At 57.1% G+C, this 23097-nt stretch overlaps 1 protein-coding gene and 2 long non-coding RNA genes across 5 annotated transcripts; 1 reads left to right on the plus strand and 2 right to left on the minus strand.

Moving 5' to 3' along the window:
* Positions 1-1184: 1184 nt before the first annotated feature.
* Positions 1185-21011, minus strand: NCF4 (neutrophil cytosolic factor 4). Of its 3 annotated transcripts, none has more exons than XM_058741397.1 (10): positions 20806-21006; positions 15766-15850; positions 14953-15106; positions 13242-13312; positions 9406-9533; positions 8188-8245; positions 7440-7538; positions 4206-4336; positions 3939-4004; positions 1185-2484 (listed from the first exon to the last, which is right to left on the minus strand). In XM_058741397.1, the coding sequence occupies exons 1-10, from the start codon at positions 20835-20837 to the stop codon at positions 2289-2291; spliced, it is 1020 nt and encodes a 339-aa protein (XP_058597380.1). In that variant the 5' UTR covers positions 20838-21006; the 3' UTR covers positions 1185-2288. The 3 variants fall into 3 exon arrangements, 2 of the variants coding, with proteins under 2 accessions (XP_058597380.1, XP_058597381.1); XM_058741398.1 differs by lacking the exon at positions 1185-2484 and adding an exon at positions 3599-3815 and having other exon boundaries at positions 20806-21008; XR_009265335.1 differs by lacking the exons at positions 1185-2484; positions 3939-4004 and adding an exon at positions 5934-6195 and having other exon boundaries at positions 4208-4336; positions 20806-21011.
* Positions 6489-7423, minus strand: LOC131518906 (uncharacterized). The gene is made up of 5 exons (XR_009265337.1): positions 7365-7423; positions 7152-7233; positions 6893-7000; positions 6700-6742; positions 6489-6523 (listed from the first exon to the last, which is right to left on the minus strand). It is a non-coding gene; the product is annotated as an uncharacterized LOC131518906 (long non-coding RNA).
* Positions 9515-14292, plus strand: LOC131518905 (uncharacterized). Its single transcript, XR_009265336.1, has 3 exons — positions 9515-13070; positions 13130-13165; positions 13213-14292. It is a non-coding gene; the product is annotated as an uncharacterized LOC131518905 (long non-coding RNA).
* Positions 21012-23097: the final 2086 nt, after the last annotated feature.

The raw sequence follows: 23097 nt of genomic DNA on the forward strand, positions 1-23097 counted from the left end.
CCCGGTTAGTTCCAAAAGTATCCTGTGTGTACCTGCAGCCCTTTGCATACCAACAAAAGTCCATAGGGTGTAACCAACTGGTGGGTCGTCATCAGTTTCCTCCCCACTGTCAACTGATCAGTGTCAAAGTTCCAGTCAGTCAATATCATAGCAACCCCCCTAATGCAGTTTTCAGCAGCTTGGGTATCAGCAAAAGTTTTTTTACCTCCGATTTTGACATTTTGGTACTTCAGTTAACATAAAGTCAAAAATAAAGGAAAAAAATCACACCTCCTCTCCAAAGCAACAAAGTATACCAGTGTGGCTGGTAAGCGTAGCTATCTGTTTAGGGTCAAGGGCTGTCACTAAATTTATGCAAAAAAAGACTGTGGGTCTGTAGAGACATCCCCTTCCTGACACTAAGCTGTCTTTGGCTTGGCAATTGTCAGGAATATCTTCTTGTATGCTTTTGCTTTCGACATTTCCACATCCTTAGATTTTATGTGAGTCTCTCATGTGTATGACACTTACATGGACTTAGTTTTTAAAAACTCTAATCTGACAATCTCTTAATTGGTGCATTGAGTCCATACACGTTTCAAGTATCAAAACGATGTATTTGGACAAGTGGCTTTTGAAATCTACCTCTTTTTTTTCTCTTTCTTGTCTCGCTTTTTTTTTTTTTAAGGTTTTCTTTTTAAGTTATCTCTACACCCAACATGGGGCTTGAAGTCACAACCCCGAGATCAAGAGTCCCACGATCCCCTGACTGAGCCGGCCAGGCGCCCCATTTCTTGCCTCTTTTAAATTGATTTCCTTTTTTCTTATTCATTTTGATGTAAATGAAATACATACGTTCTCTTTCCAGTCTTTGGATAATTTTCATTGAAATTTTACCATGCACGCTTAATTTGGCAAAGCCTAATGTTAAACAAATTTTAACTCTGGTTATGGAGAGCGTAAGCACCTTGGAACGCTTTAATTCCACCTCTCCCAGTACATGTATGATTATTATCATCCAGTATTTTAATTCTGTCCTTTTTTAACCATGGAAATGAGAAGTTATTATTCACTTATATTGAGAATATTTATTTGAATTTATATGCATGTGTACCTCAGGATTCCATCAGAGAAGCAGGACCACTAGGAAAAGGGTACGAGAGATTTACCTTGAGGATTTAATCTTCTTCAATCATGGGAGCTGGTTAAACCTTAAATTTGTTTTATTTTTAATTTTTTTAACGTTTATTCATTTTTGAGAGACAGAGAGAGACAGAGCATGAGAGGAAGAGGGGTAGAGAGAGGGAGACACAGAATCAGAAGCAGGCTCCAGGCTCTGAGCTGTCAGCACAGAGCCCAACGCAGGGCTCGAACTCACAAACCGCGAGATTGTGACCTGACGAATTCGGACGCTCAACCGAGAGAGTCAGCCAGGTGACCCTGGTCAAACCTTCTATATGATGCTGCTGTATCTGTGTCCGGTCGAGTGATGAGGGCTGTCAAAGACAGAAGATGCATGTGCCGTGAGAGAAGCAAGGACAAACAGGAACCCAAAGAAACTGGTGCCCTGTGGCAGGGAGCTAAACACACACCCAGCCCGGGATCGAGAACCTGACACTGAGCGTGTTACCGAGAAGCCTGCTATCGTTTTCAGTGTTGTTCTTTTGTGGCCATTGCAACATTCTCTCACTGCTTCCGGGATCTTCTCTTTGACTTCTGTGTTCTGAATTTCCAAAGCGTGAAGCAGCACAGAAGGACCCGTGTGCATGAACTGCAGTGGCATCTCTGGACTAAAAAGAAGTTCCTGCTGCTTTGCGCTCCCCTTCTGAATCTCTTGCGCCACATGTCTTAGGGGCCGCACCATCTGGATCCACACGGGGAAGGACATTCTGGGAAACACAGTTTCAGCTTGGCTCAGTCAATGCAAGACGAATCCACGATACTGACCGCTGCTTTTGCTTATCATGTGTTCATGCAGCTCAGCCCGTCCCTCGAGGATCCGCTGTCTTCTTCCTGAGGAATGTACTTGAAAGATACTTTGAGGGGCGCCTGGGTGGCTCGGTCGGTAACGCGTCCAACTCTTGATCTTGGTTCAGGTCATGGTCTCGCGGTTCCTGGGTTCGAGCCCCGTGTTGAGCTCCGTGCTGATAGTGCAGAGCCTGCTTGGGTCTCTCTCTCTCTCTCTCTCTCTGCCCCTCCCCCACTTGCTCTCTCTCTCTCTTTCCCCAAAATAAATAAAGATACTTGTATTTATTTTTAAAGTTTATTTATTTATTTATTTATTTATTATTTGTTTAGTCCCCATCAGCTCAGGGGGCAGTGTTGTAGACTTTGTAGTCATCCTTCTGGGTGACATGTAGCTTCCAGGAAAAGAGATGCTTCTGGGAGGGGAGACCTCGGGCCTGTCTCACCATGAGTGCCACATCCTCATCTGAAAGCAGCCGAACGAGGTCCCCCTCGGCATCCCGGTAATTGAGGGCGATGTCCTCCCTCTGGAACTCCTGCCTGGGTGGGAATGGTCACGGTTAATAAGAGGTCCAGGGGCCTTAGGCCGAAGCGTAGGGACAGAGAGAGGGGGCTGACGGAGGCTTAAAGCCAGGATCTAAGAATCCGAAGGGGTCAGAGGTTGGCACAGGCCTTATCATCCATGGGGTCCAACCTCCCACTGCACAGATGGGGACACTGAGACCTACAGGGGAGAAGAGGCTTTCGCCACAAATTCGTGGCACGGCCTGAAGTGCCTTGTGTATAAATATGAAGAGTTAAGAACCGACGTGAGGCTGAGGGGTGGGTTTGGCCAGGCACACAGTAGAGAGCATAAAGCCCCCAAGAGCTGTGTGCCGCCCTGGAGGAAGGTCTCTTGAGGGACTGGGACTGTCTGACGTGGGGTGGACCTGGCTGGCGAAAGTGACAAGTGATGTAACCTTTACAAAAATATTTTTAATGTTTATTTAGTTTTGAGAGAGAGACAGACAGCAGAGTGTGAGCAGGGGAGGGGCAGAGAGAGACAGGGAGACACAGAACAACCCGAAGCAGGCTCCAGGCTCCGAGCTGTCAGCACAGAGCCCGACGCGAGGCTCGAACTCACGTGATATAACCTTCCTATGGGGAATACGACAAAGGGATGGGAGACCTAACAGACTTGCCAACACCTTAATTCCGAAATTCCACCCCTAGACACTCATCCTGAGGGGACTATCGGGCAGATCACCAAACGCAAGAACCACAGCATGATTTGTGGGCGTAAGGAAGCGGGGGTAACATAAACAGCCGAGGAGGGGTGGCTGCATTCATTCTGGCGCACCCCCAGAATGACACCACGTGGCCAGCTAACGCCACATTTAGGGGGTGGCGATGTGCCCTGGAAACATCTGAATGCGCGCCTAATGATGAGCGGAGCGATGCTCGAGGTGATTCTGCTTCTTTATACCCTCCTGCCATTTCTGACGTTAATTACATGTATATGTATATATATATATATATATATATATATATATATGTATACATACACATATGTGTATGTATATGTATACATACACATATGTGTATGTATATAAATACATATACATGTAATTAACAGGAATGACTCTCATGGTCGGGAATCGACCAATGTTATTTCCATTGTGTAAAAGAAGGGTCCGTGGACACACTGGACCTTGGGAGGTGGTGGTCCTCTCTGCTGGCGGAGGCCCCAAGCCCCCAGGTCTTTTGCCAGCTGGCTCTAGCCGCAAATCTGCACTCACAGGCCGTGTGACCTCGTCTAAGGCCCCGTACGTCTCTGCGGACCCCCGCTCGGCTCTGTCATGGGGAGCTGACATCTGCCCTGCGGGGCTGGGCTGGGGCCGAAACAAGAAGGCAAAGCAGATGAACCTTAACACACTGCATTTGCCCCTCTGTTCTCTCCTCCGGGGTCTCTGACGCACCGCCTCCCGCCACCCCGTCCCCCTGCAGCCACTCACCTCATGAGCCGCAGCAAGTCCTTGAATAGCGGAGTGCTGCTGAGGTCTTCCTCCACCGCGATGTCCCTAAGGGGACAACCAACAGGCAGCTGTGAGAGGGCATCAGGCCGGAAGAGGGACATGGGAACGAGGCTGGCGGGACCCCTGTTACTGAGTCATGGCTTATCTGGAGCCCCTGGAGGCTTTCAGTTGGGTGAGGGGAGGGTGCAATGCGGGGGGGCTGGGGTGGCGGTGGGGAGGGGCAGGGAGGGTGGACAGGCCACGAACTTGGTGGTGCTGATGGTGTCCTCATAGTAGAAACAGCGGAGCCAGTTGGTGGGGTCGTCTTCCTCCGGGAAGTCCTTGAGGATCTTCACAAACGACTGTGGGAAGATGCCCGTGGCTCCCCGGACGGTGCCCTGAGGAGGGAAGAAGGGGCCGCCTTGACAGTGGGAAGGGAGACAGCAGCGCCCAACTTCGAGCCCCCTTCCCCCACCCGGCACCCTTGTCATTATGCAGACGAGGTCATATGCAAAGGTAGGAGAATAAGTGACCCAGGTCACCGTGCTGTTGACCCCAAGAAGACTACTATTTCTGTCCCAGAATAGAACAATAGTCAAGATCTTGCTTCATCTGGAAAGCCGCTTTCACCTAATTCGGTCATTGGTTCACAGACGTCACCAGCACCAGCCAGGTGGCACACTCTGGGCACTCAGGATGGATGGCGGGTTCGGGGCGCCTGGGTGGCTCCGTCGGTTGAGCGACCGACTTCGGCTCAGGTCATGGTCTCACGGTTCGTGAGTTCGAGCCCCGCGTCGGGCTCTGTGCTGATGGCTCAGAACCTGGAGCCTGCTCTCTCTCTGCCCCTCCCCCACTCATGCTCTGTCTCTCTCTGTCTCAGAAATAAATAAACAGTAAAAAAAACTTAAAAAAAAGAATGGACGGTGGGTGCTTACCCTCCCTCTGGGAGCCACATTATAATGGGGGGTGACAGTCAATGGGCAGGGAGCTTGGTGAGCTCCACGCTGAGCCAATGGCCACGGGTGTTAAGGAGGAAAACAGAACAAAGGAGGGAGATCAAGGGGTGTGTGTGGCTCTCTTCGCTCATTCCTGCACTGAGCGCCTGCTCTAGATCAGACTTCCAGAACACTCTCTCCGGCCCAGGTTTCTCTCCTGAGCTCCAGGCCAAGACCCAGCCACTGCCACATGTTCTCTTAATCTTGACAAGCCTTTGGAAGAGACATCATCCACATCCCGTTTCACAGACATGTAAACTGAGGCTCCAAGTAGTCCCCCTTGCTCCTCCCCTGACCCTCCCCTTGACCTGAGGCCAGAAGTCGGCCAGCATACTCACACACAGAACTTTTCAGAAAACAGGAAGGCAACAGACATTTTCTGGGTCTGGAGAGTGGCCAGCAATGCCCAACAGCTGTAAGAGCCGCTGAGTCCCGAGACACGGCTCCAGGACGGGGGCTAAGATCAAAGCTGCCAAGTCGGCCAGACCAACGGTCCTTGCCCCTGTCTAGCTCCTGGACACCAGTGACCCTCCCCTCCCCCTCGAGAACCCCCGGGGCCCGTTCCACAATCTCCTTCAGACGCCCCCCGGCCTCAGGAGCCTCGACCAAAGGGAACTTTGTTTAAGGGCAGCGGGATCCAACCGGAATGGCCAGAAGCAGGCCAGGACCTCCCATCTCCATCCACCAATCACCCCTGGGGGGGCCCCACATGCCACCTGCGGGGACGAAGCAACAGTCAAGACGGACTCTGGCGTCAGAGTCTCATTTCACTTTCCCAGCAGCCCCGGCACCGGCCAGATGCCACACGCGGAGGCCCTCTGCGGGCCAAGCCCCGAACAGCTGCGCCGTGGCCGGCCCTCCCAGGACCGCTAGGAAGAAATTGCCAGCTCTCTCCATTTACGGAAAAGGAAACCACAGGGTTGAGCAAGGTTCCCAGGGACGCAAAGCTAGTTAAAAACAACTAGGAAAGGACACCAGGCAGGCCGACCCCGGAGCTTACGCTCTGTATCACTCTCTCTTCTTGCCGCACGACGGTTAGGACAATTCTCCCAGATGACCCACTAGCGTGTCCCAGTTGCGGCTGATTTTGCAACCTCCCCCACCCCGAGCCAAATGTCTGGAGGGATCTGACTGTCATCTGCAGGGGTGCTGCCGGCATCTGGTGAGCGGAGGCCAAGGATGCGGCGGAACACCCTGCAGGGCACAGGATGGCCCCACGCCAATCTGGCCCCAAATGTCAACAGCGCCACCGGGGAGAAACCCTGCGATAGACCAAGACAGTCGGTTCAGTAGGTCAACCGACTGGCCTGGAGCAACTGTCCTTTGGGGTCAGAACCGAAGGCAGGTGTGGTCTCCGGGATCTTCTGTTGCGCTCACACACCTGCCTCCCCGTGGCGGTGTTCCTCAGGCTGCCTCCACCCAGCTGCTGGGACTTCCCGGGTGACCCTCAGACGGCATCTCTTTCTTCCCTGGGGCCTTCCCTGACCCTGCCTCCTCTGACCCCCACCAGGAGACCCGAAACAACATCATCTCCAGCCTCACCCCCAACCTCACCCCCAGCCTCTGCTCCAGCCTCACCTCCAACCTCACCTCCAACCTCACCCCTGTCTCACCTCCAATCTCACCCCTGCCTCACCTCCAACCTCACCTCCAGCCTCACCCACAGCCTCTCCTCCCACCTCACCTCCAACCTCACCCACAGTCTCTCCTCCAATCTCACCTCCAACCTCATCCTACCCTCACCTCCAACCTCATCCCATCCTCACCCCCAGCCTCACCCCTATCCTCTCCTCCAACCTTACCTCCAACCTCACCTCCAACCTCACCTCCAGCCTCATCGCATCTTCACCTCAACCTCACCTCCAACCTCACCTCCAACCTCACCCCAGCCTCACCTCCAGCCTCATCCCATCTTCACCTCAACCTCACCTCCGACCTCACCCCAACTTCACTTCCAACCTCTCCTCCAGCCTCACCTCCAGCCTCACCTCCAACCTCACCTCCAACCTTACCTCCAGCCTCAACCCCAGCCTCACCTCCAGCCTCACCCCCAGCCTCTCCTCCAACCTCACCTCCAGCCTCATCTCCAACCTCACCCCAGCCTCACCTCCAGCCTCATCCCATCTTCACCTCAACCTCACCTCCAACCTCACCCCCAGCCTCTCCTCCAACTTCACCCCCAGCCTCACCTCCAGCCTCATCCCATCTTCACCTCAACCTCACCTCCAACCTCACCCCCAGCCTCTCCTCCAACCTCACCCCCAGCCTCACCTCCAGCCTCATCCCATCTTCACCTCAACCTCACCTCCGACCTCACCCCAACCTCACCTCCAACCTCTCCTCCAGCCTCACCTCCAGCCTCACCTCCAACCTCACTTCCAACCTCACCTCCAGCCTCACCCACAGCCTCACCCTTATCCTCTCCTCCAACCTCACCTCCAACCTCACCCCCAGCCTCTCCTCCAACCTCACCTCCAACCTCATCCCATCCTCACCCCAACCTCACCTCCAGCCAGTCTTTATTGATCCGACTGAGAAGGATGATCACATCTCCAGCTTTGAAATTCAGCTCCAGTTTGCTGTTCCCAGTGAAGTCAAACAGGGCCTGGGAGAAGAGTGGAGTAAGGCAGGACGGAGGAAGCACTCCATGAATTCCTACTACCGTGCCCCACATGCCTCAGGGTCCCCATTAATGGTTGAGGAGACTGGCTCAAGGAGGATAAGTGACTTGTCTGAGACCACTCATTTGTTCATGGAGGAACCAGGATTAGAAGCCAGGTCTCTCTGACTCCAGAACGTGCTCCTTCCAGACCTGGTGGGATGAGCGCAGACAGGCAAGCATCCAAACTCCCGGGGTTGAGCACCTTCCTCGGCCCCCCAGTGTGGGCCCCAGTCCACACTGTTTCCACACGTGTGTCATCAGGGAGCTGTGAGCTCCTTGAGGGCAGGGCCTTGTGTGAGTCATTTCTGAGGCTTTAGTCCCCACCCCAGACCAGGGTGGGGCTGGTCTGGAGGAGGTCAGGAAAGCTTGCTGAATGGATGATGGATGGCCGCATTCCCCTCATGCTCCCCACACCAGCTCCTGTCAGCTGGGCTGGGCGCCCTCGGGGCTAAGGCCGAATCCCCTCCTGCTCCCAGCACCCAGCCCCGTCCTAAGCACACAAAGGGCACCCAGAGTGGGGGCACAGTGGCCAAAGGTGGAGCCCAGAGGTGAGATGGGAGGCCTGACCCCGGGGTTGGGTCGGGGGGGTTACCTCTGCTCTCGGAGCAGCCATGCGGTCAAAGAGGGCGCCTGGTGGAGACTCACTCTTGCTGTGGAGAGAGAAGGGAGGCCTGTCAGCCTTCCTGGTTCTCTCAGGGCCTGGATCCCTCCTTCTGTGCCCAGAGGAGCCCCTCATCAGGGGTGGGAAAGGCGGGGGAGGGGGAGGATGTCAAAAATGCAGCTACAATTGCTCCTCTGACCATCACACTCACTCCCTGGTTCCCGCTGTCGCTGGGGGAGGGATCGTATCTCCTTTCGTGGGCCAGGAAACAGAGGCTCAGCAAGGAGGTGGGGAGGAAGACACACATTTGCTTAGTGCTCTAACTTACCAACCCTTTCACATCTGTTCTTCCTACTACTCCCCACCCCCAACCTCTAATTTTTCAACCAAGGAAATGGGTTGGAGACGTGCACTGCTCCAGGGCTCTGGGGGCAGGGCCGCGCGGCTCAGGTGACATTGAGACCATGCCTGCCTGCGTGCGTGGGGAGATGGCCAGGCACCAAGAGGACACTCAGAGATACTGGCCTGAGGAGGGAGGGAGGAGCTGGGAGGGAGGCCAGGGCTCAGGAGCCCTGTCCCTGGAATTCTTAGCAGCAGAAGAAGCCTGGCTTTCGAAACCCAGCCTTATTTCAGTGGCTTGCATTCTCCATGATTATTTCCTGCTGAGGAGGGGGCTGGAAGGGAGTATCGGGCTGTTTGGAATCAGAGAGGGAGCAGCAGCGCCCCCCTGGGGACCAGTGTGATACACCGGGAGCTGCAGCGGAGTGCATGTGTGTGTGTGTGGGGGGGGGGGGGGGGGGGCAGGGCATCCCAGGAAAGGCTCTGAGAAGGTCTGCAGAGAGAGCAGCGCCTCCCTTCCCTCCCTCTCCCCACTCTCTCCAGGCACCCAGAGCCCTGCAGCATCCCCCCATGGGTGCTGTGGCTCCAAACTCTCCCTGTCAGTGGTCCAGCCCCTGTCCCCCAGTCCGCCCTGTCAAACACATCAAAATGCACCCGCCTCCTATCCCTCCAGGCCCTGCGCTTGGTTTTCCAGGCTCATCTAACCACCTGAACATCCTGGGGTGTTCAGGGATAGAACTGATCTCTGGTTCTTCTCTTCCTCCAGGGAAAAGAAGTACCTTTGCAGCAGGGGCATCTGGGGCAGAGATCCTGGTTAAGAGGAGGTGGCCCAGGGCTCTGGCCCAGAGGGCACAGGGGCCGGTCACTTACACTTTCCGGGTGCGTGGCCGGAGCCTGCGCAGCGCCTGGGGTACCTGCTCCGCGTCATAGGATGACCGGTAGAAGAAGATCCGGACGTCCTCGTCCATCAGCGCCCAGATGGGAAGGCTGAGGAGGCTCTGTGTTGGAGAGAGGAGACAGCACAGGTGGGTGGTCAGCAGAAAGGTCTGGACATCCCAGCCCATCTGCCCCATCCCCGTCCCCCACACTGGTCCCCGCCCCCCCCTCTACTAACGCTGGCTCTGCCCAAGCACGGCCACAGGACACATTTCATTTCGTCCAAGACGTGTAACATCTCATAAGCTTTACTCCTGGGCTTGAGATCAGGAGGGGACCAGCTGGCCTGAGAACAGTTCATTCGGAAAGACCTTAAAGGCCTCCAGACACAACAATGGTGACGACAGGTACGATGACGTGGCGGTGACTGTCCAGGAACTGCACTCAGCGCCACACCACGTGGCTTTGTCCCATCTCATAAAAAGCCTGAAAGTTAGTGTCAGGGAGGTTAGGGGACCTGCCCAAGGCCCCCTGGCCTGGCAAGCGACAGAGCTGGGGCCCCCAGAGCCATCTGCCACCGACGCCCATCCTTGAGATGAAAATGAGACGATAGTGGGAGGAAGGATGCCTCAAATGACCCAAACCAACCACAGTTGGTGGCATTACGGCCTAAAAAATGCTTTCTGATACTTCATCTCATATCAGCGTTGGGGAAACTGAGGTTTGGAGAAGCAAAGTGCCCGACCCAGTTGGCAGGGCTGGGAAGGCGAGGAGTCAGGACTCTCACTCCATGTGATGCTGGGTACACTGGCCACAACGCAAAGGTCCTAAGGCTGTGAGGACGCAGAGGACCCAGAATCTGGCAGGGTCATCCCCCCCGCCTCAAGCTGGACAATGCATAGGTCCCCAGGAGCTCTGTGGTCAGCTTTGGGTGCCATGGCTCCAGAGGCACCCAGCCCCCTCCCGAGAATCCCATTGAGGCAGCAGGATGGGGAGGGGCCAGGAGGAACCAGGAACCAGGTTCCAGAGGAACCAGGACTGCAGAGCGTAGACAGGACACAGCTGTCACATGGGGAGGGCTGGGAGGCAGCCCAGAGATGGGTTTAAGGGTACAGACTGAGCCAGGCCACCCCTGGGATCAAGTCCCACTCACCAGCTGGGTGACCCTGGCCAAGCGTGCCTCCATATGCTCATGCATAAAAGGCGGATGCTAATAGCACCTGCCTTGTGGGGGGATGGTGTAAGGATTAAAGAAGTGAACAGGTGCACAACGCTTACAACACGACCGGGCATCTAGCAAGAGCCCCATCAAAGTTGGACATGATCATCGCTGCTGTTACTTCTATCACAACGTAGCACGGAGGGCGAAAGCACAGCCCTGGCATCCCAGAGACGTGAGTTCAAATCTCAGCCCTCCTCTCTGGCTGCTCTATGGCACCCAATGCGTGGCTCCACCTCTCGGTGCCTCCACTCCCCCGTCTGTAAATAGGGATAATAGCATCCAACTCACAAGTAACTGAGGGAAGTAAATCAGCCTGTTCGTCTACCCTACAAACATATATCAAGAGCCTCCTGGCAAAGCGCCCCACAGCCTTCCAGGCAGGTGTCATTATCACATGATCCATATTCTCCACGCGGACAGTGGTGAGACAGCGGTGCAAGTTACAAGGAATCGGATTTTTCTAGTAACTGTCCAAGGAGATGAGCAGGGAAGAGTGGTAGTGAGCTCCCCGTAGCAGAGATTCCTGCACTGATGGGCCCCTGGGCTCTAAGGAACCAAATCACACAGAGATAGACAGAGAGGGGACCCTCCAGCCCAGGTGTGCGACCAAGAGGCCCAGGTCCACAGCTTCATCCCTCCCCCCCCCAGAGCTCACCCCTCTCCTACCCTGCAGGAAGACAGGAGCCTCCAGCCACCCTGAGGGAGCAGGCGTCACAGCGCCCCCTTGAGGGCAGATGCCTCCGGTGCGGCAGCCGAGGGGCTTCCCACCCTCCCTCTTCTCTGCCCAGAGCCCAGGATTCCTGCAGCCACTGGAGAGGGCAGGGGTCACCTCCTCCTGCCTCCCACCTCCTCTGCGCTCCTCCTGCCGCTCACTCCGCTAGGAGTTATGATCTCTCACATTCTGGAAGCTCCCAACATCACTCCTCCCCCAGGAGACCAGAGAGCTGGAGGCACCGCCGCATTTCACAGGTGAGGAAACCCAGGCCCAGAGAGGATGAGTTACTTGGCCTAAATCACCCAAACGGTCAATGTCAGAGCGAAGACTGAAGACGCCTAGTTCCGTGCTCTTCAGCCATGAGAGCAGAAGAGGAGGGGGAGGCCTCACTGACTGTGAGGGGTCCTCTGTGCTAGGAAGAGGGCTCCCCTCTGGAGTTTCCTAAGGTTGCCATCAAGCCGTGGCTTGGATGCCTTTAGTGACAGGGTGCTCACTACCTCATGAGGAAACCCGCCGCTTTCTTGCACAGCCCTGATTGGTAGAAGGGCTTTCCTAACCAGCCTGGTCTCAGCCTTCAAGATGTTTCTTTCTCTTTGCTTCCATCTCCTAGGGATGCAGACAATTTAAAGGTTGGGGAGTATCCAAGGGCACCTCGGCAAGGCTCATGAATGCAGCTAACACAAGCCCGTGCCTTGGCAAGGGAGGGCCTTTCTCCAGTTCATACAAAGGGGTCATGTGAGAGAGCTGGGGCCCCGTCCCTCACGCCTCTGTTACACAGGCCACGGTTCTGTGCTTTTGTGACCCACCTCTCCGTGTCCCCCACTGGGCAGCAGGTACCTCGGGGGCACACACTCGATCCTATTCAGCTCGCTATCAGGACACTTGGCACAGACATCAGATTGGTTGATACACAGTGTGGTTCCTGTACCTTCTCCACTGCCTCTGCCCCACCCCCTGGAGCTCTGAGAACACAACCTATTTCTCCCCCCAGGCCAGGCCTTTAAGGATTGAAGATGGGGGCCATTGGAGCAGGAGAAGCAACCCCACAGCTGTGCTCAGGGATGGTACATGGGCTACTTCCCTCTCTGTGCCCTTCCAGATGCTCTCCCAGGTGCCCTCCCAGGTGCCCTCCCTGATGCCCTCCCAGGTGCCCTCCCTGATGCCCTCCTAGGTGCCCTCCCAGGTGCCTTTCCAGATGCCCTCCCAGGTGCCCTCCTTGATACCCTCCCAGGTGCCCTTCCAGATGCCCTCCCAGGTGCCCTCCCTGATGCCCTCCCAGGTGCCCTTCCAAGATGCCCTCCCAGGTGCCCTTCCAGATGCCCTCCCAGGTGTCCTTCCAAATGCCCTCCCAGGTGCCCTTCCAGATGCTCTCTCAGGTGCCCTCCCTGATTCCCTCCCTGATGCCCTCCCAGGTGCCCTTCCTGATGCCCTCCCAGGTGCCCTCCCTGATGCCCTCCCAGGTGTCCTCCCTGATACCCTCTGAGGTGTCTTCCCAGATGCCCTCCCAGGTGCCCTTCCAGATGCCCTCCCAGGTCCTCCCAGGTGCCCTCCCAGATGCTCTCTCAGGTGCCCTCCCTGATTCCCTCCCTGATGCCCTCCCAGGTGCCCTCCCTGATGCCCTCCCAGGTGCCCTTCCAGATGCCCTCCCAGGTGCCCTCCCTGATGCCCTCCCAGGTGCCCTCCCTGATACCCTCCCAGGTGCCCTTCCAGATGCCCTCCCAGGTGCCCTCCCTGATGCCCTCCCAGGTGCCCTCCTGATACCCTCCCAGGTGCCCTTCCAGATGCCCTCCCAGGTGCCCTCCCTGATGCCCTCCCAGGTGCCCTCCCTGATGCCCTCCCAGGTGCCCTCCTGATACCCTCCCAGGTGCCCAGGCGGCACGGCCCCACGGTTACCTTCATGTAGGCGTTGAGGGCAGGAATCCGCATCTCAGCGATCTCCTGTTTCACACCCACGTACACTTTGGCTGAGGAAGTGCAAAGAGCTGTCCTGGGAGCCTGGCCCGAGCACATGGTCTCTGGGCCCCGAGCTGCACCGCCCCCCCCCCGAGGCCAGGAACCCTCCCCACTGTCTCAGCGGCGCTCAAGAGGCCCCTCCAGTCCACACCGCCTTTCAGCTTGCTTTCAGCTGGGTTGCACTGTTTCCAGCTGATATTTTACTTGTTTCTTTACTGCCTGTTCCTACACACACACACACACACACACACACACACACAATTCCTGGCTCCAAGAGAAGGGGAACTTTGCTTAGTTCTCAACTGGATCCCACGACCTAACACAGGGGTCCTCAACCCAGGCTACATATCGAAGTCACCCGAGGAGCATTTAAGAATCTCACTGTCATAGGACTCACCCGGGATTATTAAATCAGGGGCTCCGGGGGTGGGACTTGGGCATCAAAATTCTTGAACTTTTAGGGGGCTCCTAAGATGCCAACGAGGCCCAAATCAATCAATATTTGTTGGGTAGATGAAGGGGTCTTTCCTCAAAAGCAAGGCAGCGTGTTTAGGGGGATCGGGAAACAGATGATGGCTGACCCAAGACACATGTCCTCTCCAGGTGCCTTAGGCGGGGCCCCCCGGTTGAACCGTCTACCGGAAGAACTCCCACCAGAAGGTGAATGTCTGGCTCCTGCCACCCGTGAGATGGGCAGGAGCTGGTGTCCAGCTAGTAGTAGGGGGGACAGTGACTGAGGTCTGGGGTCGGGAGGCGGCTGGGACTCAGCAGCAAGAAGGGAGCAGTTAAGGTCAGAGTTCAGATTACCTGGTTCAGGGGAGGGTGTCTGGAGGGGAGGTGGCACCGCACAGAAGGCCCACCTTTCAAGGGGCAGCAGGGGGGACAGATTCTGTAAGGAGCTGGAGGAGCAGGGGTGAGGTTGGAAGTGAACTGGGAGAAGGCGAGAGTACCAGGAGGCCACGGATATGCTGTCAGGGGAAAGCCACACACAGAGAGGGGGACAAAGCGTGCTGGAGCCTGGGGGGGGGGGGGGGGCGGGAGCAGGAGGGTCCCTGTCCCTGGCAGCCCCAGAGAAGTGATGGGCCAGGCGTGAGCAGAACTGGCTCTGAAGGAGGAAGAGAGAAGCCGGGGGCCCCTGGGGGACAGCACCCGGCACCCTACACCCCTGCAGGGCTCAAGAGGGCAGGTGCTCCGTGGCCGGAGATTTGCGCCTGTCCGGGGTGCGGGGTACGGAGCCGGAGCCGGGGAGAAAGGCCAGGAGGCGAGGGGGGAGGGAACTGTCCAGAAACAGCGATGAGGCGCCCACGGCCTCCGGCCTCCGGGGAGGAGAGGGGAGGAGGAGGGAGCGGAAGCTCCGGGAAACCGGCCCCAGAAGGGGCCTGCGGTCAGAGGGCAGCTCTCGGACCGGGAGAGAGGGGGCGCTCGCGAGTCCGTGGGATGGACAAGGCGGGGATGGCTGAAACAGGGTGGCCGGAAGTCATCGGAGCACAGGAGGGCGAGGGCCGTGAGGCCGGAGGGGGCAGCCCGCGACTGCCGGGAGGGGCCTCGGACTGAAGGGTTTGCGTGGGGGCTAAATGGAGCTGGAGGGATCGGCGGAGGGTGGCGGCTGTGTCGCGGGCCTGGGCTCCCAGCTCCGCAGCCAGGGGCCTACCCGGAAGTGTGGGCAGGCTGCAGGTGAACGGGCTGGTCTTGTTCTCGGGCCCAAAGCGCTCCTCCAGCTTGCTCTGCAAGGCGTAAAACTGGCGGTAGCGGCGGTAGATGAGATACTTGGATCCTCCTTTAGTCTTCACCTCGATGACAAAAACCTGGAGAGGACACAGGCCAGGGTGGAGGGCGGCCAGGGCCAGATTGGGGGGGAAGGGGGGCGGGGTTCGAAGGTGCTAGGATCAGAGCAGCGTTGCTCAACCTCGGTATCACACTGGGGGCCACCCTTCTCTGGGGGGGGGGGGGGCTGTGCTGTGCACCCCAGGGTGCTGAGAGGCCTCTCTGGGCTCCGTCCCGCCGGTGGCACCCCCCCCCCCCACAAGTGGTAATCATCAAAAATGTCTCCAGGTATTTACTACCAGGGGCGCCCGGGTGGCTCAGTCGGTTAAGCGATCGACTCTGGGTTTCGGCTCAGGTCACGATCTCAAGGTTTGTGGGATCGAGCCCCGTCCCCGGCTTTGCGCGGACAGCGAGGAGCCTGCTTAGGATTCTCTCTGTCCCTCTCTTTCTCTCTGCTCCTCCCCTGCTCGCGTGTGTGCACGTGATTTCTCTCCCCTTCTCTCTCTCTCTCTGTGTATGTTTCTCTCTCAAAGTAAATAAACTTGAAAAAAAAAAAAAAAAAACTAGTCTTACAAAAAGACATTTACTACCAAATGTCCCCTGGAGGCAAATCACCCTGTTGCAAAGCCCAGGGCTAGAAGTTAAGGGATGAGAGTTGGAGGTTTAGAGGTCAGAGGCCGAAGGTCAGGGTCTCTCTTACAAAGTAGCTGGTGAAGCCCCTCTTCTCCTCGATGTCGGCAATGTTGGCCGAGACGGCTACGTCATCGGGAAGCTGTTCAAAGTCGCTGAGGGAGGCGGGAGGGAAAGAAAGCCTGGTTACCACCTGCAACCCGCCAGCCCGTCGCCTGTGTCAACACCCCTTCCGGGACCCGACCTTGAGAGTGAACCCGTTTGGAGAGGGGACCATATGCCAGCAGCCGTATCATAGTCTAGCAAATTGCTCTGTGGCTGCGCTATTCATCCAGGAGCCGCACATCGAGTCACGTCCTCCGGGTCTAGGCCCCGGGTCACGGGAGTAAACAAAGTCAGCACGTGTCCCACAGGGAGAATGGTTCATCCTGCCCAGCCTGGGGAGGAGGTGACGTTTGAGCCAGGTCCAGAAGGTCGTTGAAGAGAAGGTCGAAGGGGAATCCACCAGGGGAGGGCCTTCCAGGCAGTGGGAACAGCATATGCGAAGGTTTCAAGGCCCGAGGAGTGGGCTCAGGGCTTCTGTGGGTGGAGTCAGCTGTGTGGAGAGGAAAAGGACAGAGGCCGGAGGGACAGAGCACCACTGTGAGGCCCTGCAGTGCCTCGGTGCAATGGAGAGACGATGGCGACAGAGCCAGACAGCGGGGACAGGCGGAAAGAACAGTCGCAGAGACACGACCCTCAGCAGACGCCGTCTCATTGCTGTGTCCCTTGCTTCCTCCTGCTAATCAAGCCCCAATTCTTTAGGGTGGCGGTGGGCCTGGCCTCAAGGTGACAGACCATGATTGGTCTGAGCCGCACCTCATAACCTCCTTCCTATTTTCCCAGCCTCCCTTGCAGCTGAGACCAGCCACGGGACCATTTCTGGCCAATGAGACCTAAGAGAAAATCTGGGGCAGGGGCCTCTCAGAGAGCATTCACTTTCCTGATCCAGAGGAAGGGACGGGCCGGCAGGGATTCCTCTCCTTTCCCCTTTGGCCTGCCCTAAACACAGATGTGCCGTCTGGACCCACAGCAGCCATATTGCATCCATGAGGCAGAGACCCGAGGAGACCAAAGGAATTCTGGGATGCTGGTGCTGGGTCACCGAGCAGCTGTGGCCTACCTCTGGACGTCTTGTCATGTGAAAAAAAATAAGCCCCTGTGTGTTTAAGCTACCCTCAGTTTCTCTGTGCCCAGCAGCCTCATACATTTCTAACAGACACACTACCAACTCGTGAGTCATTCCTGGCATACGGCCAGCAGGGTTTGGGGACTATTTGGATGCAGAGGTGAACGAAAGGGCAGGGTCAAGAGTGACGCCCACGTGTCACCCATATTCTGACGAGGATGAATGGGAGGGGAGCAGGGTTGCTGGACTCAGTTCCGGGCACGCTAATGCGGGACTCTCTTGGGCTCCCAGGTCAAGGCCTGGCAAGAGCCACTGTGGTTCCGGAGCTCAGAGGGCTTGAGCGTGGGTCTCTCTCTGCTGCAGCGGGAGAGGTTAAGAACCGCGTGCCCGTGACTCGCGGTAAAGATCCCCCTGGAAGAGCAAACCGTGAGCAGAGGGGGCCGAGAGGGACGTTGGAGGAAGAGAAAACAGCCAGCCAAGGGGACAGAGAAAGCAGCCAGGGGTCACAGAGTTCAGAGCAGCTGGGAGACAGGGTGGGAGGGGGGGCGGGGCGACCACTTCCGACGCCCTCAGAGGAGGTCAGTTTCTCAGTCTGCACACCCAGTGGCAGCTGCTGCTGGTCCCCATGGGGCCTGGGCTGCGTGGGACCTCCGGCTACCTCGGGACGCTGGTGGCTGCCATCGGGGATGGGGGGGGGGGTGACTCAGGGTGACAATGGGCAGACAGAGGAAATCCCCGCCACTCTCTGAGCAGCTCAGTGACCACTGGCAGCCCCTCCCCCCCACTCACTTTCCACACATGCCCCCCCCCCCGCCCCCGCGGCCAACACCCTTGGGAGAAGCTGCTTCCTCTACTTTCTCCCTTGAGGCTGTGTTCTTCACGGGTAATTCATCTGCGATGCAATGGCAGGGGGACAGGAAGGAACCAGAGCGTAGAAATGGCTCTGGGCAGCGAATCGGGAAGGTTGGGTAACAGTTACTACACTTAACTGTTTCCTGAGCGTGTGCTACGTGCCAGATGCTCTCCTGACACCTTTTTACAGACAGGGAAACTGAGGCACACACAGAGGCTACGGAACCTGCCCAAGGAAATCGAGAGGCTGGGATTTGAGCCTAAGCGGTGTGGCTCTAGAATTCTGTTCCCAAATGCCGCCACCCTGCCCCTCATTTGCTGCCCCCGCAGCTCGCTGCAGGCACTTCGATAAATCCCAGCCCTCCTCCCAGCCTCAGTTTCCCCGTCTGAGGTACTAATTCACAACAACAGCAACAGCAACGATAATAACAGCACACCCTTGTCGGCACCTAGGGGAGCTCAGACACTGTCCTAAGCACGTTAGGACGTGGCTTCTGGCTTCTGGGTCTCATGGACCCAGAGTTGGACGCGGAACGAGTGATGATGTCATTTCAATGGTCAGAGAGGCCGGGAAGGAAAAGCACAAGGTGTTTTGAGCTGTAACAGAGCCGGCCATTATTATAGTCCCTCCGAGAATCGGCAGGGAAGCAGGCAAGAGAGCTTGGCAAGCAGGTTCTTCGAAGATGGGACTTATGTCCACCAGAGAGAAGAGCAGGGCGCTCTACCCGTCGGAGGGCTCGGCTCGCACAGACCGAGGGTAGTCAGGGAGGGCTTCCCAGAAGAAGTGGGGCTGGGCCAGCGGGAGACGAAGACCACAGGCAAGCTACAGGACCACAGGCAAGGGAAACTGAGTGCAAAGGCTCTAGGCAGGCAGGAGGGGGCAAGTTCAAGGAACTTCGGGGCAAGGGGCAGTTTGAGCACCGTTGGAACGCACAGCGAGAGGCAGAAAGGAAGGAGAGACGGAGCGAGGGAGACAGGCAGGGCCCATCACGAAGGCCCTGTGCCTTGCGCTGGGGGCGGGGCGGTGGGGGCGAGGAAGGGGTTACACTGGGACAGCATGGGCATCAGAGCGGGAAGGCGCGGGGTGGGGGGGGAAGGTGACCCCCGAGTCCCTGTTCGGCCATTGCCAGCGGGACCTTGGGAAGACTCCCCTCTGTGCCTGGGCTCCTTCCTCCCTCTGTTAAACGGCGACCCCTGGAGGGTCAGGAGGTCTCATCCATGACGAGCCCAGCCTGAGAGTCCCCACGAAAGCAGGGACCCTACTTGCTGCTGCACAGGGCCGCTCCCGTGTCTGTGTTTTAGCAAGTGCCCTGGGGGTCAGCATGGGAGTGACCCTACTGTGTGCGGGGGGCTGAGCCAGGAAGCTGTGCACCAGGGCAGAGTGAGGGGGGGGCGGGGAGCAGCGATCCTGACTGGGAGTCACCTTAGAAAACCTGCTCCCCCGGAGACCTCAGCCGGGACCCCTCAGAGCCGAAGTCAACCCAGGGCCTTCTGGGGCCGGGGGATGCTCTGGGTTCATACGCACTCGTGTTGTTCGCGAAAAGTCCACTTTGGATCCCGGATGGGAGGGGGCTGAGGCCTGGACAGACCTTCAGGGGGCAGCTAGCTCGGGTTTTGTGGCTCCCGCACTCAGGAAGTGGTTAAAACATGTTTGTTGGGACCCATCTCACTACCCCAAGGCAGTCCTCTCCAACTTTGGATGTCTCAGGTCTTAGAAAGCCCAGCTGTACCCTTGCTTTCGCTTTGTGTCCTCTGCTCTGGCCTCAGGCACAGCACGTCCAGGGCATCCGAGGGGCAGGGAGGCCCAGGACCTGGCTCCATGGCCCCGAGAAGGGAGGGAGGCGGGCGCCCCTTCGTCCTCTGGGGAGGGTAAGGGTGGCTGGACAGAAACAGAGGATGGGAGGAAGGGAGCACCGTCTGGGGGGACCAGCTCTTTGGGGGGCGTCCTGTCTTCTGACACACGTACCCCAAGAAACAGGAAGTGCCACGAGCTTCATGCTGCAGCCACTTCCTGTGTGTTCAGCTTCCTCTCCAGCGAGAGCCGTGGAGGAAGAATCTGGAATCCGGTGGGAAAACCCAGCCCTGGCACCACCCTCCAAGCCCTTGCTTCTGCGACCCCTCCTTCAGCGCACACACAGACAAGCTTTCTTCTGACCTTCAGCCTTTGGAAATTCCACCTGTAACCCCAGACGCCTCCGTGGACCCTTTGCTGCCCGCTTTGACCCCAAATAAGCCCGCCCCATCACCGCCACCCAGCGTGCTTTTTTTCTGATGTCACCTGCTGCTCCCATCGAGGGCAGGAGCCACGCCCTGTGTCCTCGGGTCCCCCACAGCTCAGAGCACAGGCTTGCTGAGAGATGAAGCTAAGCCCTGATGAGGCCGGGCTCCATGTGACCCTGAGTAAGTGCTTTATCCTCCTTAGTCCTCATCTTTTCTCATCTGTGCAATGACAGCACCCGGACCCGAAGGATCCCGGGACATTCTCCAGCTCAAAGGTGGTACATGCTGGGGATAGGGCAGTGACCAGGGGACTAATACTGTCACGGAGCCTGCTTCTAATGGGGATGCCAGGGAGACAGAAGCAAATGAGTGAGTGTAGAATGTCCTGCAAGCAGTTTAAGGACTGTGCGGAAAAAGGAAACCAGGCCGGCGGTCCGAGAGCAACGAGGGGGCTGTCAGAGAAGGCTTCTGGCATTTGAGCCAGGCCCTGGGTAAAGAGGAAGAAGCCAGATTCTGTGATTCTGTTTGAACACAAGATGAAAAGCCATGCAAAGCAGTGAGCCCGGCCTGGGCCCCAGGACACCTGATCCTGTCCAGATGCGACCCTCCTGTGTGACCCTGGGAAAGTCACTTCCCCTCTCTGGGCCTCGGCGTCTTCATCTGCGCCTGAGGGAAGTGAGCAAAAACTGGAAGTTTCCTTGAAAAACACTTCTAAGAATCTGCGTGGCCGAGCACTTGGGTTCTGACTCAGTTCCAGCCTCCTAACTTTTGACCTTGGTAATAAAGGGCTGCAGGAGGGTCGGCCTCTGTCCCCCAAGGCCCGCAAGGAACAGCGAGGAGGCCCGGGGAGGGCTCTGCCCCTGCACTCACCTCTCAGCCCGCAGTTGCTGGGCCACGGCCATGGCCGCCAGTGTTCCCGGGGCGTGAGTGGCAAGGGTCTCTCACCCAGGCAGGCACAGGCCGCGTTCACCTCTCTCGCCTCTAGCCACCCTGCGTCTCTGCTGTGGTCCCAGGCGGTCCCAGGAGACGGCCCTGGGGAGGCCTCGCCCCTGCTTCTGTCACTCAGAAGAGGCTCCGCCTCTGGGCTCTCTAGGTCTGGCCTGGGGCCCACACTTCCTCTTCCCCGCCCCATAGCTTCACTGCAGTTGGGGAAGTGCCCACCCTTGGATGCTGCGTTCTCAGGAACCCACTGACTCTGGGGCTTTGAGAACTTTCTTGATAGGATTTCTTGGTGCCAGGCCTCCATGGGGCACCGGAGCGCTCCCTTCCATCAGAGACAGGGTCCCGGCGCTGACTCAACCACCAAGGGGCCTCATGAACTCGGAGAGTGACTTCTCCTCCTCTGGCGCGTCACGCCCAACCCTCTCACCCTCACTGCCAACCCTTTGCCCAAACTATTCCTTAGGCCTGGGATGCTGGCTTCCACCTTGCCTGCCATCCCTCAGGCCCAGGGCAAATGCCACCCCCTCCAGGAAGCCTCCCTGGGTTCCCCCGCAGAGCACACACTCACAGTTACCTGTCCTCTAGAGGGTGAGTGTCGGTTTATGCTTCTGTCCTCTCCTTCCCCGGGGAGCTCTGGGCTATCCTTCCCTCATCCCTGGATCCCCGGGCCTGCCACAGCCAGCCAGTCCTTTCTGGATCTGCCAGCCATAGTGTGATTTATGTTACCTGATCACGTCTTTCCCTGCTTAAACTCTTCAACTCCTTCATCTTGCGCTTGAGGAGAAAGTCTGGACTCCTGGCCCGCTCTGCCTCCCAATCTCTGAAGGCCTTGCTGGCTTCCCAGTCCCCGCTCCCTGGCTCTCTCCTTCCCACACCCCCACGCTGGAGCATCTAGAATGCTCCATGGTGGCTGCCCCTCAGGGCCTTCGTGCATGCTGTTCCCCTCCTGGAATGTTCTTCCCGGCCTCCTTTGGAACTTGCCTTGGAAGCCACCTCTTCAGCGAGCGTTTCCCTGACTCTTCACCTAAATTAAGCCCCTCGCATCATATTCTTTCCTACACCCCTGTCCTTTTACTTCAGAGCATTTGGAACGATTACGATTTCGTATTTACTTGCGTGTTTATGCATTTAACGACCGCGTTCCCGGCTAGCACGGCACCAAGCACATGGCAAGCACTCAGCGGATATTCAGGGGACGAATGGAAAGCTTCCAGTTGGTGATTCTGTGGCTCCTCTAACAGGTGTGGCTACCGGAGTCTGAGGGGAGCTCTCTGAGAACCCCAGCCTGTCCCATACACACACACTCGCATTCACGCCCAACGTTCCCTCATGTGCTGCCGACACAAAGCAGAAAGACAGCAGAGAGGGGGTGTAGATGGGAAAGGGACCATGCCTGGCCATCCACGGGCATCACAGAATGGGCCCTTCTGACTCCATGCCCACATGTCCCAAACCCATGCCACATCAGGGCCCCTAGGACTGCGACAGGGGTCTGTGGGGGCAGAGCCATCTGCGTGGAGCCCAGAGCCAGGATCGTCTACAACAGCCCCTTTGTTACCTCCCAGACAAAGGGACCGGGGACAGGAGCCCTTCTCAGGATCCCAAGTGCTGTCTGGCTGCTGCAAGGGAGGGCAGCTGGTAGCCTCGAGCCTTCCTCTGAACCTTGTCCCTGCCCCACCCAGCCACCCCAAGGGACCTTCTGCCCCAAACAGAGCTCAGGGCGGAACCAGAGTCCCCAGGAGGGAACATGCTTTGGGCCCAGCTCCACAGCCCTGCCTCAGTGAGAATCTGCCTCCCTTCATCCAGCCAAGAGCTCTTCTGAAACCAAGGTCCCTTATGGACCGCTTGGGAGGCAGGGGCAGTTGGAGGATGACAGAGGAGAGGACAAGAGAGGGAAAAAAATAGAGACGATCAACAACGATTTATTGAGCGAGGCATTTGGAATAGAGATAAGATCGCAGAATGAAACCAAGTTGAAATTTCCCATCCTACTCCAGACATATGAAAAAGGCTGGGGAATACTTTTTTTTTTTTTTTTTTTTTTTTTTTTTTTTTTTTAGTATTTTAAACATATGGAGCCCAGCTCAAAAGCAAGAAGGTGTAATGTTCAGGTTCTAAGAGAGGAAGTAGCTACGTCAGAGAGAGGGGCTGGTGCCTCCCACTCCATGGGAAAACTAAGAGTGGATATGGGTTATCGGGGCGGAGATTTTAATGCCTGAT

This window comes from Neofelis nebulosa, chromosome 8 (assembly GCF_028018385.1).
Source record: "Neofelis nebulosa isolate mNeoNeb1 chromosome 8, mNeoNeb1.pri, whole genome shotgun sequence".
Taxonomy (NCBI): Eukaryota; Metazoa; Chordata; class Mammalia; order Carnivora; family Felidae; genus Neofelis; species Neofelis nebulosa.